Source organism: Alligator mississippiensis, chromosome 1, assembly GCF_030867095.1.
Source record: "Alligator mississippiensis isolate rAllMis1 chromosome 1, rAllMis1, whole genome shotgun sequence".
Taxonomy (NCBI): domain Eukaryota; kingdom Metazoa; phylum Chordata; order Crocodylia; family Alligatoridae; genus Alligator; species Alligator mississippiensis.
In genome coordinates, this window is record NC_081824.1 from 2756769 (window position 1) to 2771008 (window position 14240).

The 14240-nt window shown below is 49.6% G+C and overlaps 1 protein-coding gene across 1 annotated transcript; it reads right to left on the minus strand.

Annotated features, from left to right (window-relative positions):
* Nucleotides 1–940: 940 nt before the first annotated feature.
* Nucleotides 941–13684, minus strand: LOC102571627 (interferon-induced very large GTPase 1). Its single transcript, XM_059727869.1, has 2 exons — nucleotides 13490–13684; nucleotides 941–8662 (listed from the first exon to the last, which is right to left on the minus strand). The coding sequence occupies exon 2, from the start codon at nucleotides 8658–8660 to the stop codon at nucleotides 1341–1343; it is 7320 nt and encodes a 2439-aa protein (XP_059583852.1). The 5' UTR covers nucleotides 8661–8662; nucleotides 13490–13684; the 3' UTR covers nucleotides 941–1340.
* Nucleotides 13685–14240: the final 556 nt, after the last annotated feature.

Consider the following 14240-nt stretch of genomic DNA (forward strand, 5'->3'; position numbering starts at 1 on the left):
TGAGAGTGGGGCCCAGCAAGACATACAGGAAACAAGGAGACTGGGAATGGGACCCGAGGGTGCCCAAGCCCTGAGCAGGACTAGAGGGTCCATGGGTCCAGAGAAGGGCAGAAAGCTGGCACGGGGAGCCCAAGAGCCCAGAGAGAGGGGCTGTGCATAGGACCACAGGTCTAAGAGCCCAAAGAGAGGGGGCTATGTATAGGACAAAGGGTCTGGGAGACTAGAGGGGGCTGAATGTAGGACCAGGCTGTCTGAGAGCTCAGAGAAGAAGGGCTGAGTGAGGGACCAGGGAGTCTGAGTGCCCAAGGGGCTAAGCGTGTAAAGCTAACACATAAGTGATAACACCTGCAAGGCATGGGGCATGATGTAGGGAAGAACGGAGCCATGCACTGAGCCCTTAAGGCTACAGGTGCCTTAGAGGGGCACAGATAGGCCAAGAGGGCCCAAGTAGTTTAAGTGCCCAACTGAGAATAGGAAGGTCTGGGAGGGACCTGGGAGAGACTTTCCCAGCCTAAGGCTCACTCTAAGGCCTGTGAGCAGCCTTCCTTAATCAACCTTCATTATTTTTAAAGAACAAGATGTGGCAGGAGAGCAATTGAAGGAGGGCAACATTAGCGTGAGAGCTAGCAGCTATGCCAGTCTCACTCAAAATGTGCTATAAACCTCCCCATCAGTTCCTGTGACCTGTAAGATGCCTAATCTTAGAATAGGCAGGGGGCTCTTTGGCTCACTTGGGCTTAGGCACCAATTCCATCTGAACCACTCATGTCCTTTGTTTGGATCTGCCCCTAAATGAATTGCTCTACCAGCTTCTCGCTGAAATGGCCTCCCCTCACTGCCTGTTTGATATGGGAATGTTAAAGTCCATTCTGGCCTTCCCTGGCATGGCAGGATGGCTACAGTGAGGTCACAACCAGAAAGAGATTCAACCATCCAGCAATTTGGATCCATTTGGTCTTTATTATGGTGCAACACCAATCAGGAGTGGTCATTTATTCAGAATGAGGAAAAACAGAGACAATCCCATAGTCTGCTCTGGAGCAGTTTTCGTCAGCACCAGGAAATTTCCACCATCAGCCAACTTTGTGTTTCCCAGATGCCATCTATTCTGCTGTTGACATGAGTACTAACCTCCATTTCCCTGCTACTCCACTCCCCATCAGTACATGGTTAATGTGTTTAACATTTTTTTCTTCTGCCTCCAAATGTGATTACTTATCAGATTCTTCCACCTGAGCAGACCAGATGGTCCCAAGCAGCTGAGAGAGCTCTGGGTTGTTGCAGCCATCAGATTACAGCAGCTTCAAGTCATGTGAACATGCCCTGCCTCCCAACAGTTATTACTGTCTCAGCTCAGAGATTACAGCCTCTTTTGTAAAGGCCTCCCATGCTGGAGGGATCGCTCCCTTGCCCTCAAACTTTGCACAGTAATCTTCCTCCAGTATGGACCGGAAATGGCACACAAACCATTTCCAGTAGGCCTGAGTGGATTTGTCTGGTGTGATGCTCCAGTTGGCATAAGCAGGTCCTGCTTTTCGATAATTCTTGTACTTGATTTGCTGGTTTCCATGGAGCACCATGAAGCAGTCACTTGCTACAAGGCTCGAGCATATATCAATGACCAGGTGGTCTGTTCCGTCCCATTGAACGCCATTCAGGGCCTGAGGCCGATGGAATCGAACGCTGTGATCCCCGTCATGACCGGGTATCGTGTTTGTACACAGAGCTTTGCAAAAGGGACACTGTTCCCAGCATCCAGAGAACTGGTCCACCAGTATTTGATGAGGTTTCAGTGTGAACTGTTCCATGTTTGTTGCAGCAAATTCCTGCCTCAGGTTCTCTATTACAGGGGCAAATGCTTGACTCACGGCCTCTTTCAGAAACTCAATGTCCTTTATTTCCTGATGTTCAATGCTTTTCAGCTCACTTCTGGGCAGGTCTAAGTTATCTCCGAGTGTGCTACAGAACTCATCCAGCCACAGTGAGACATTCCCATTTTTATCTTTGACAGCTCTAGTTGAGCTGTAAATAGCTGAAAGAAGAAGAGTCTGGAAAAAATCAAGGGACGCATTTAAGAAATTCTTCAGCCTGCGACTCCTGTTATCCAAGCAATAATCCTCAATGCACTTTTTGATAAAACCCTCTAAAAAATCCCTGGGGAAGTGAATGTACTGCCTGTACTTCTCAAAGTTCTCCTCCTCTGCCAGGTATATCAGAATATGGGTTTCTAGTTTGGATCGATTGCCATTGAAGGCTGGATGGTTGGACTTCATCTCATCGGCGATGCTAATGGCAGTCTTGTTGTACACTGCCTGGCGAAGCGCTGCAGAAAGCTTGAGGCAGAAGAAATCAGCAAACGTTGTGATGGAGGTGGCGCCATGGCAGGAAATCTGAAAGCACTTGAAGAAATCTTCTCGCTTGCTTTCCAGGTACAAAGCTGGATCGTTTGCTTTTTTAAAGACTGTGTGCATGTATTTAAACCTCCCTGCTGCCATTTGGCACAGATGCAGTGATAGATCTACTCTGTACTCATTAGTGAAGGTATATTTTTGGTTATGGGATGCAGATTCCACCTCTTTCCGTATTAAATTCAGTATTTCATGAATGTAGTTCCGATTGTAACCTGTTCGCTCACGCTCCTTTGTGTCAATGTTCATGCTGACAAGCTGCATGATGTGGCTTCCCACCTGCTCAATGTTCTTTCTGTCGCTCTTATCCAGAGTCTTACTGAAAGGCCATCGTGTTTTCTTCATGATGATATGCTTGGACTCATCAATGGAAAAGGTATAATCGCAGGACAAGTTGTTAATTTTCTTTTCAATATTAGGCTCCTGCTTAAAATGTTCTAGGAAGATGTTTTCTATGTCCCTGCTTATGTTCGGGTCCTCAGCACGAGGAGCACTGGAAGACACTTCATAGATCCATGTATTCCACAGAAAGTCAAAGTGACCTCTGAGTGCTTCTTCATTTAATTTCTTACCTTTTAAATCCAGGGCCAAATCTTTGCTCTTTTTGAAAAGCTCCGTTTCATATTCTGACTTCTTCCCATCAAGTTTGCTCTGTTTCTTCTTCAGCTCAATCAGCTCTTCAGACTTTCTCTTAGTTTCTTCTATCAGTGACTCTTTCAAATCTTTCAGTTTATTTTCAATACTTGCTTTCCACTGAATCGATAACTCACAGTCTTGGTCCTCATTGAAGTATCTTTCAGTATCTTTCATGATGGTATCGTATTTTTTCTGAACTTCCTTTTCAAGGCTCCTGCGAGTGACACACTGGACTTCTCCCTTGCTGATCAAATTGTTCAGTTTTGTCTGCATGTCTAATACGTGACTCCTCAACTCCCAGGTCCACTGGCTGAACGTGGCTTCTAGCCGGTTGTACGCTGCAATCTCCAGGGTGTTTTTGAAGCTGAAGACAAATTTCTCATTCAGCAAAGCGTTCCACAGGTCCCCGATGCGCACTTTTAACTCCGACAGTCTTAAAACACTGCCCCGCGGTTCCTTTTTGGCAGCCAGGAGAATTTTGCTTTTTAGTTCCTGCACGTTCTGGCTGTAACTGGGATTTGGGGGGGCCATGGGTGGGTTTCCTTCCCACAGGTGAGCAAAGTAGTGGACGTGGCTGTTCACATCAAACCGGATCACGTCGCTAAAGCAGGTGACATCACAAAACTCTTGCTGGGCTGCTGTAACCGTCATTTCATCTAATCTCTGCTGCAGGCGTCTTTGTCCTGCCATATTCTGCTCTTTTGCAGTGATTTCTCCAACATTTTGGTGCACAAACAAACAGCTGGGGGAGAGGCGGACTTGCTTCATCCTCAGAAAAGCCTGCACAGCAATCTGGAGGATGTCCTGCATTTCTGAGGGATTCTCCCCAAATATATTGATCAAAGTCATGTTGCCGAGACCAATGACGAAAGTAGCTAGCTCGTTGTCATGATTGAGTGTTGATTTAGTGGCCAGTTCCGTGGCCCGAAGCCCCTCAGTATCAACTACCAGTATGTAATCAAAGCTCAAATGTTGTTGGATCTTTTCATCCACCTTAATCAGCTGCATAAATGCCCCTCTTGTACATCTCCCTGCACTGACGTTGAACTGCAGGCCAAACATGGCGTTGAGCAGCGTTGATTTTCCAGTGCTCTGGATGCCGAGCACCGAGAGAACAAACACCTTTTTGTCCCCCAACTTCTCTATCACTCTGTCAAAAACTGCTCTGACCCATTTTAGTGGCACGTAGGAAGCGTCACCGTCCATCAGCTCGATGGGATACCCTGAAACCATCAGGTCCGCAGCTATTTGTGGCAGTTCATAAGAACGTTTATCCACTTGAGGCAGTATATCCAAAGCTTCATAAATCTGCCCTATCTCTCTCAAAATATGTTCAAGGCCAATTGTGGAAGCACTTATGTCCAGTAAGAGCTTTTCCAAGTTAGTTTTCACTAGATTTTCTGAGCCGTCATTGTTTTCTAGATGTTTTTTTCCTTTCATTTGTGACCATAAGACATGATATTTCTGGTGGAGCTCTGTGAGGCACTCGGATGACAAGTCGTCCATAAATAATTTCATCCACTGCAGGAAGTATTTCCTTATTGTCTTTGAGTGAGATTGGATAATGTCAAGCACTGACCTCATTAGATCATTGAGGGGGAATGCCCTCCTTAGCTGCTCTTCTCGTATAGCACGTTTTTCTGACTCAATATCACTGCGGTGCTGTTCAATGCTTTTGTTCCTTTTATCTTCCAAGCCAGTGAGCTCCTTGTCTTTCTTGCACCACTTGTGCCACAGTTCTCCTTGCAGAGGTAACAGGTTTTCCTTCATCCCTTGTAAGTCATTCTCCCTGAAGAGGGCTATCAGTGTCTGTGCCATTGCCTTGGCTTCCTTGCACTCGTCTCTGTCTTCATCAATGAGGAAACCATGCTGACGAGCAATTTCTGCGCAAGCATTAAGACTGCAAGGTTTTGAACCCACTAGTAAATCTTTGATGTTTTTTGCAAGCTCATCAATTAATTCTGCCTCGTTTCTGTTCTTTAGGGCTATTTTTATCTTCAGGTTGGATTTGCCAGCTACAATATTCTCTTTTTCAGTAAAAAGACACACAAAAGGCTTCGGAGATTTCAGGAGATCCCGGACAAGCTGCTTCCCTACTTCATTCTCATCAGATGTTGTAAGGAGAAGCACATTCAGAGAAGAGATCTCCTGTAAAAATCCAACTTGTTGCTTGTGCTCTCTTGCATCCCCATGAAGATTAGTAAATGCAATGCAGTTGTCAAACCTGTCATCATCCTTTCCACTGGGACAGTACCAGAAGATTTCCACAACACCTCCCATCAGGAGACAGTCTTTGCTGCTGCCTCTGCAGTCACGGTGGAAGAAAATATCATGTTTGTGCTCACTCAGTAGAGCATTTAGGATCTTAGACTTGGAAGAAGAAGAATTCCCAATCCGCATGAAGGACACCACAGGGGTGTCTACCTGGTAAATCAGTTTGTTCTTATAATTTTTAATGCTAGTCCTCAGCCCTGTTTTCTCAGTACCGTTCCAGCTCTTTTGAACTTGGCTAAGGGACCAGAGGGGGAACTCTATGTTTGAAGTGCAAGGATTTGGCACCAGGAGAGGGAGCGCAAACTGGCAGAAGGCAAGTTTTGTTGAAACGTATTGTCTCGTGAAATCATCAGCACAGTGAAAAATGGCCATCTGGATGTCTATAGGGTGCACATGTGCCTGTCGTGGTGCAGCAGACTTGTGAGTGCCCTCACTGCCCTCTTCTAAAAAGTCATCATAGATATCTGAGGATTCATTAGATGATTCAGTCATGTTGGCCATGGTGTTCAATGTGCTTGGTATGCCTTTCTTTGTTTCACTGTCATCCTTGCACACCAGGTACCTTACCCGATAATCCACCATCAGCAGCTTTTGCAAGAAATAAAATGGGAGCTCGCTGTCAGTGCGGGGCAAGCTGTCCTGGAACAAGGTCTTGTCAATCACATGGAAATCTGCCCTCCCCATTTTTCTTGGATAGTAGTTTTCAAGTCCAAGCCTTTGGATCAAATGGAGAAAGTCTTGCACTTGGGAACCTTCAGGCTGGTCAACCTGGCAGGGAGGCCCTTTGGGTTGCAATTTAGGGGAGTGTATTTGCTTATCCCCTCGACAGACTTGACTTAGCTCTGTTATTATAGCCTGCATCTGCAGGTCACCACGAGAAGTTTCAAGCTCTCCATTAACAAGGCAATTCAGGTCTCTTTCCAGTGCACTCCAGTCATCGCATGCATGGTGCTTTGCAAGGACTTGACAGACTTCAGCTGACAGTGAGTTTCCCATGTGTTGCTTCATAAAAGCCAATCTTTTGCGCTTCTGTTCTGGAGACACATCTTTGAATTCAGGCGCTATGGTCAGACCTGTCAGCAGCTGGAAAGCATGAGCTTGGGAAGCCTTCTGATCCCTCAGGGTCAAATACCGCTTGTGGGCTCTCTGCATTTCCTTTATCATAAAGTTGATCTCTGAACAGCCAAGGAGATGGTTGAAGGTTTTGCTTTCCACACAATATCCCATGCTGACTGCAATGGAGAGTAACAACAGTTGTATGTCTGCCTGCCCTCTCTCTCCTAGGGCCTTCAGGCAAGAGCACAAAGCTAAGTTCACCTTTACACTAGCTTTTACTTTTGCTTCTTCCACTGCTGCTGAAGAGGTCGTAAGGCTGGGTTCCTCCATGTCATCCTGCAGTTGCTGTAGGGCTTTGATAAAATGAGCAAATTCTGAGATGCAGACAGGTTCCTGGTGTTTTTCTTCAGCATGAGAGATCCACTGCATAATGGAGGAAAACTGGGGGCAATGCTTCACTGAATGGTCATAAGGCTCCAGAAGGCACTGCAGCAGGTGTTTGATGTACATGGTGTTTTGGGCAGGCGAGCCTTGGCACAGCAAAACTGTATTTGCCAGGAAATCCTGAAGCACCTTGTCCGAAAGGCAGAGGTTGACCCAGGCATTGTTGTCCTTTGTTTTGTCATTCAGCTTCTGTTTGAAGTGTATCAGCTTCACCAGCTGCTCTTCCTCCCCAGTGACTTCCCAGGACTTCATGTCCTCCAAAAATGCTCTGGCCTCTTCCATTGCACTTACTAATTGCTCGCCCACCAACATACTTGCCCATTGCTTTGTAAGGGCTTCATAGGCTCTCATGAGGCTTCTGCTCATCTCATAAACATCCCCAAAGTCCTGTCTGTGGTTGGACAGGATTACATCCCACACTGGAATCAGCTGAGAGCCTCGGTCAATAACACACCAGGTTTTGTTACTGGCCACTAAACCAGATCTCCATGATGGGTGTGAATCTACCCCAGCTGGGCCGCCTGTCTGGGTCACAGACAGCTGAATCTCTGCTTTGAACATTTTTGCCTCTGTGCCTTGAAGGGATGTTTTGGAACTTGAATTAGAGACACTCACCCCGCCTGCAACGCTGAAACCAAAGCCCGTGAAGCTGCCCCCTACGTAGGAGTTAAGGGCATCCGATGTCTGTTTCTTCACCTCGTCCAGCCGCTCTGCCCGAAATCCCTCGGAAGACGCTTTCCACCAGAAGATCCCACCGAAGTGGAGGGGGCCCTGATTAACGTGAGACCCAAATCTGGTGAAGAAACCCCCGCAGCGGCTCTTCAGCATCTCCAGCCTGTCTGGCTCCGGGGTGCGACTCAGAAGCTGCTCGATCCCTGTTAACTCTTGCAGTGCTGGACTGGACAGTCGAAGCTGGTCTTTTGGGAAGTAGCAGGAGGCCAGAGGGATGTAGCTGCACATGGCAGTGCAAATGTACATGTGCTCGGAGCAGGACCTGTGGGTTTCCTCGTGTTCTGAAGCTGTGCTGTAATCTGTACTGGTTTCGGCACTAAAACCCCAGTATCCACCTTTGGCTGCAACACTCGTGCTGAAGCCCAGCTTTTCCATGGTCTTGGTGAAGGTGGATTCTGCTCTGAACGATGAAAACTCCTTCTTCTCAAACAGGGGCCCTTGCTCTGGGCCGGAGAGCTTGAATCTATCTGGAACGGTTATGAGCGGCTCTCTCTTCTCCAGCAGGTCCTCAAGCTTGTCTGTTCTGTAAATGCCCTGCAGGGCCAGCCCTCCCGACGCCTGCCTCAGCACCTCCTCGTCGGGGATGTTCTCCCCCTTGGGTGCTGAGTCCTTCAGGTCATTTAATTGCTTGTGCATCGTCTCTATCACCTCTGCCAAAGGCTTCTCAGATGCCACCCAGTACTGCAGAGGGATGCCCATGGCTTTCCGCAGCTCCTCCTCTTTCTTTTGTACAGCTGCCTCATGGCGGGTTCTCCCTTTCTGCTGCATTTCTCCGAGATCCCTCAGTGCTGCCTTCGCCTGCTCTTGCTCACTCTTTAACAAATCTGAGTGCTCCTGCTGCTGCTGCTTCATTCTTGCCTTGATGCCCCCCTTGAAGAGCTCCTGGAGGGCCTGCTTTTCCCAAGTATACTGCACGTCATGCTCCAGCTGCAGGTAGTCCTTCTGCCTCAGGTGTTTCAAGCCTTGTGCACTGGTGACTCCAAATTGCTTTTGTAGTTTGGGTAGCCAGTAGTCTGCACTCAGGCCAACTTCCTGAAGTCTCTTGGCCAATTCTTTCTCTCCAGGGTCTTTCTGAACTGGACGGTTGGGTTCTTCCTTCTCTGCCGACATGGCTGGGAAGAGAAGGAGAAGACTCTATTCTCATCACACTTAGATGAAGAGTCCTTCCACTGGCCCACCCCCATCCCTGTAAAACAACATGAACTAAGTTATGGTGTTTAGCCACAGCACTACTCAAGATATGGCAAGAAACCCAAGCATCCTTTGAGAGGGATCATTGCTCCCTGTGTTCCCTGGTTCCCAGAGGTGCAGTGAGCAGGCTGGGGTATCCTGTCTCCTTCAAAAAAAGAGGAACTAAGCAAAAATGAGGATGCTGGCTAGAAATAAATTAAAAGAGGCATTGAAGAGGGTTGAAAACTTGCAGGCAGCATGCTTAAAAATACCAGATTGGAAGTGCAGGGAAACTACAGATTGCAAAGCAAAAAAGAGAGTGAGGGAATCAAAGAGGCAACATGGTTAAACAACAGAATAGAGGAGAGTGCAAAACAATGTCATTCAAGACATTGTTGTATGGTCAAGGGCCTGCAGACCAAGCCCTACGAGGAGAGACTAGAGAAACTGGACCTTTTCAGCCTCCGCAAGAGAAGGTTGAGAGGCGACCTTGTGGCTGCCTATAAGTTCATCACGGGGGCACAGAAGGGAATTGGTGAGGATTTATTCACCAAGGTGCCCCTGGGGGTTACAAGAAACAATGGCCACAAGCTAGAAGAGAGCAGATTTAGATTGGACATTAGGAAGAACTTCTTCACAGTTCGAGTGGCCAAGGTCTGGACCGGGCTCCCAAGGGAGGTGGTGCTCTCCCCTACCCTGGGGGTCTTCAAAAGGAGGTTAGACGAGTATCTAGCTGGGGTCATCTAGACCCAGCACTCTTTCCTGCTTATGCAGGGGGTCGGACTTGATGATCTATTGAGGTCCCTTCCGACCCTAACATCTAACATCTATGAATCTATGAAAATCAGGTCCTGATGAAGGAAACAGAAAGGAGCATAAACCCCGGTAAGCTAAAGTGGAAGGTACAACAAGGCAAGCCAAAAAAGAATTTGAAGAGTAACTTGCTAGTAATGTAAAGCATAAGGATAATAGAAAAGTTAAGTGCATGAGAAGCAGGAAGCTTGCCAGGGCTGCAGTGGGGCTGTTGGAACATTACTGAGTAAAAAGAGCAGTCAAGGAAGATTAGGCCACTGCAGAGAAGCTAAATTAATTGACCTTTACTATGGAAGATGTTAGGGAGATTCCCGTCTCCCAGCCACTCCTTTGAGGGGACAGATGGATAAAACAGTCAGACAGAGGTGTCTGTAGAGAAGGTTAGAGGGAACTGCTAAATTAAACAGTGGCAAATCACTAGGACTGGACAATATTCACCCAAAAGTCCCAAAGAAACTGCAACTCAATAGGTTGGAGCTGATGACTTTAGTAAGGAACTGTAACAGGGAACCCTAACCCTGTATCTAAGAGACAGGGTGGCCCCTTTAAGTCCAGAACCTTCCAATCATGGCCAGCCGGTCAAGTAGAGGTTAAGGCTCAAGGCCTGCCAGCCGGTCAGGTGACAAGAAGAGGAAGGCCAGGACCTTACAAATGGCGAGTGGAGGACAGAAGGGCAGCAGAGAGGCAGATTCCCAATGACTACGGTGCTGCATCTGCAGTCTTGGTCGGAAGAATACACCATGCCCAGAGCCATCCTCATGATCATCTAAAGTAAGCAGGCATGTTGCCTCCCTTGCTTAACGTTAACCAGTGGTTTGGGTGAGGCTATTAGGGGATGGAGGAGGCTTCATAGGGGACCCACAGCAGTGTGAGGACCCCAGCACCAGAGAGGGCGCGGCATTTGGGGGCGTACGGACCCCAGAGCCAGAGAGGGCACAGCATTTTGGGGCGCACAGACCCCAGTGCCACAGAGGGGCAGGAGCCTGAGTGATGTGGGGGGGGGCCGGTTGTGAGCGAGAGTCTGGGAGTCAAACCCTGAGTAGTGGGCTGTTGTTTTTTTGACTCACAGGCCTAGCTAGAGAAAAAAGGGGTAGGCCCACAGTGGCCTAGACCCCAACATAAAGAGGAATTTACAAATATTATCTGCGACGATTAGGCTGTGGTATAGGGGAGGAATGGAGCCACAGATAGCACCCCCTGGCATCGGGGCAGGAAATGGGCAGCCTCCTGCTTAATTACATATATTAATCAATTAACAACGAGGCATGGCAGGCGAGAAGGTGGGCAATTGGCCCATAACAGGTGGGCAGGGCCACCAGTAGACAGACCCCAAAGATGCACCCCTGTTACAGGAACCTATCACTAAAACCAGTCTCTGCACCAGAGAACTGGAGAGTTGCCAGCGCAATGCCAGTCTTTAAAGAGGGCTCCAAGAGAAAGTCAGGGCACTAAAAGCCAATGAGCCTGAATTGTTACCAGAAATTGGTAGAAACTGTAATACAAAATAAGATAGTTCAACATGGGGATGGGGAGGACATGCTGGGGACAGCTGTGACATCTGAAGGCAGGGTGTATATGCCCCTTTCTAGACTAACTAACTAAGATATATAGAGAGAGCACAAGCTTTCATGAACCCAAGTTCACTTCATCAGATGCTAGAGGAAGTTTCATTCACATCCTAGAATCATCCTTATCCAAACCATCCTATACAAATCCTTGTCTGACCTAGTACTGAAGCAGCACAGTCACCCTGACACAACACAAGACATAACACCCAACCCTACCACAGGGAAAGCAGGGGGCCCACAGCTGCTGCAAAAGGGGTTAATATATGGTCAAGAAGTCCCAAGAAGAGACTACAGTCCCCACTACAAAGAAAGGCAAAGGACCCCCACAGCCTGTACCAAAATGACTGGGGGGGGGGGGAATCCTTTTCTAACCCCAATGCAGCATCACTCTGACCCTGACAGGAGGGACAAGACCCTCTAGCCTGGATGTGTGAGTCCCAGAAGGAGCACTGACAGGAGTCCCGGACCCTGTGCACTATACCTGTCACCTGATCCCCCTGTGCAAGGCTGCGTGGGGCCCCAGAGGCATCATCCCAGCACTTAGAGGAGTGGGAGGGGGTTGTGCTGCTCACCCAGGACCCAGTCCTGGTGCACAGGGCAGAGAGGGGGTGGTGTCAGACTCCTGGGTCCCACTCCTGGTGTGTGGGGCCCAGGGCCTGCACAGATGGGCTCCCACACTACTCATCAGGCCCTTGGGGCCAAGAGTTTGGACAGCACTGCCACAGTAGAGCACAGGCATCGCTGCACATAGATTCGCCCCGACCAGTGGCTGTCCAACCTTGTGACAGGGAGTCTGCCGGGGGGCACAGATGGGCTGCTTGCTGGGCGAAGAGGGAAGCAGCTGAGATGAGGGCTGTGCACAACCAAAGTAAGCTGCCGTGAGGACAACCCAGCTGCCCGTTAGCCCTAAAGGCTAACACCTGTGCAGGCTTGTGAGGCATCTGACTCAGATTAGGTGGTGACCCCCGTTAGATCGCCTTGGAGGCAAAAGTGCCTGGCAGGGAGCCCAGCTCTCGGGAAAGAGCAGCCACCCAAGAAACCCTTGCAGGAGCTGGTGTGTTGTAAAGGCAGAGCGGTGAGAACCCAGGAGGACGGTTGCTCTGGTGTTTGTGGAGTGATGCTTTTGCTAAAGCGACAGCTTACCTTTCTCTTTCATGTTTATCCAAAACAGGGATCTTTTTGTTAAGATAATAGCCTGCCTTTATGCTACATTTTACACTGGCAGACCATGTATTGCTGGAAGGGGAGATATGGAGGCTGCAGTGGGGTGTGTGAGAGGCACACCTCAGTTTACACTCACAGGACTGCCTGGGAGGTGCATCAGTGAACCCTGCCAGGGACAGGAGTGAGTCAAAGGAGTGGCCTAAGGGCATGGGAAGTTTTAAGCCCTGCCAGGGCTGGACGCAAGACAGGCAAGCAGAAAGCCAAGGGGACTAAAGCCTGAACCAGGTAAGACAATACAGAGGCAACCAGAGGCCAAGCGGGGCAGGGCAAGAGCCATAGACAGGAGCCTGAGAGGGGCAAGGTCCAGAGACAGGAGCCTGAGAGAGCCAAAACCAGGGCCAGGGGCTCAGAGGCAGGGGTGCAAGACACTCAAAAGGGACAAGCCCATAAGCCGAGGTCTGGTGTAATGGGCCCAAGGGACCGGAGGAGGCAGTCACACAAAGCGGCTTCAGTGCCACTCGATACCGACTGCCACAAATTGGTTCTCAAACACCTCCAGTAATGGGGGGTCCACACCTTCCCTGCCTTGCTGCTCTGACAGCGCAGAAGTGTTTCCTGAGGTCCTAAACCTACTTGGCTGCAACTTCAAGCTGATGGTCCACATCCTCCTCTCTGCAGCAAGAGGCCTCCCCTCCTGAACTTGCCTCCTGCACTTCCAGCTGGGCAGGAGCCCCCAGCCTGCTCTCCTTCATGTTGTTCCCCAGCCAGAGAAGCATCTCAGCCGGCTCTGCCCACCCTGCCATCAGCCCCCAGCCCACATAGCCCATGCCCTCCCACCCTTGGTTCCCTGCTGTTCCTCCTTCTTTTCTGGGCCTTGCCATTCTGCCTTTGAACCTGAGCAACCCAGCTCTCATCCCATTGACCCTCTGCTGAGTTCTTGCACAAGACGCCCTCGCTCTTACCTGGACAATCCTCCCCAAAGCCTACTCCACTGCTGGCTTCCTGCTCCTAGCCCCTGAGCCCCAGCCTGCACCCTGGAGCTGGCTCCTCACCTCTGCTGTGCAGCCAGCTGCTGGCTCCATGCCCATCTCTTAGACCTCAGTTGTCTGTCCCTGGCCTTAGCCTCCAACCCCCAGTCATGGACCCATGCCTGCCTTTACCCCCCTTGGCATTTGGGAGCCTCCTTTCCTGCATAAACATGAAAAGTAACTGTCTCCACCCTACCTTGCAAAGGAGAGATGCGTCTCAAGGGGCAGAAGCCCTGAGCTCCCCGCTCCGGCACACCACAGCTGAGCAGAAAATCTGCTAAACAAAGAACAGAAGCCAGACAGGATTCCCAAATGGAGAGACAGACCCCGAGGTACCCCAGGGAAAACCCAGCATTACCTTCCCCTGCAGCCGCTGCTGGTCTGTGCTCTGTTTCCTCCTTCCCCCACCCTTGTGTTGCACAGCACAGTATGTGCTTTCACTTTCCCTTTTCTGGATATTGGCAGCTGTGTCCTCAGGGGCCCTCCCTGCTTTCCAGGAAGTCACGCTCCTTTTCAGCACAGAGCTGAGCTCTGCTTTGCTGGAGGAATTTAACTGTTTTGTGCACAACACATGGCAGACACAAGCATGGGAGGTTTTGCCCAGGGTCAGCCCCAGCCTCACATGATGCCCACACGAGAGGTCCCTGAGAGCCGGTGGTGGAGACCTCCACAAAGGAATGGGCATTTTTCCTTCCTGTGAAGCGGAGGATGCTGTAGCCCAGGGGTGGACAAAATGCGGCCTGTGGGCTGGATGTGGCCCACCAGGCCATTTTATCCGGCCCGTGGGGTCTCTAAAAATGTTAGAAAATTAATATTTATCTGCCCCTGGCTGCCTGTCATGTGGCCCTCGATGGCTTGCCAAAACTCAGTAAGTGACCCTCCACCCGAAATAATTGTCCATCCCTGCTGTAGCCACTCACCCTGCTGTCACTGGGGCTCAGAGATGC

Coding starts and splice junctions, on each gene's coding strand:
- LOC102571627 (XM_059727869.1), bottom strand. CDS start 8,660: ATGTCGGCAGAGAAGGAAGAACCCAACCGTCCAGTTCAGAAAGACCCT.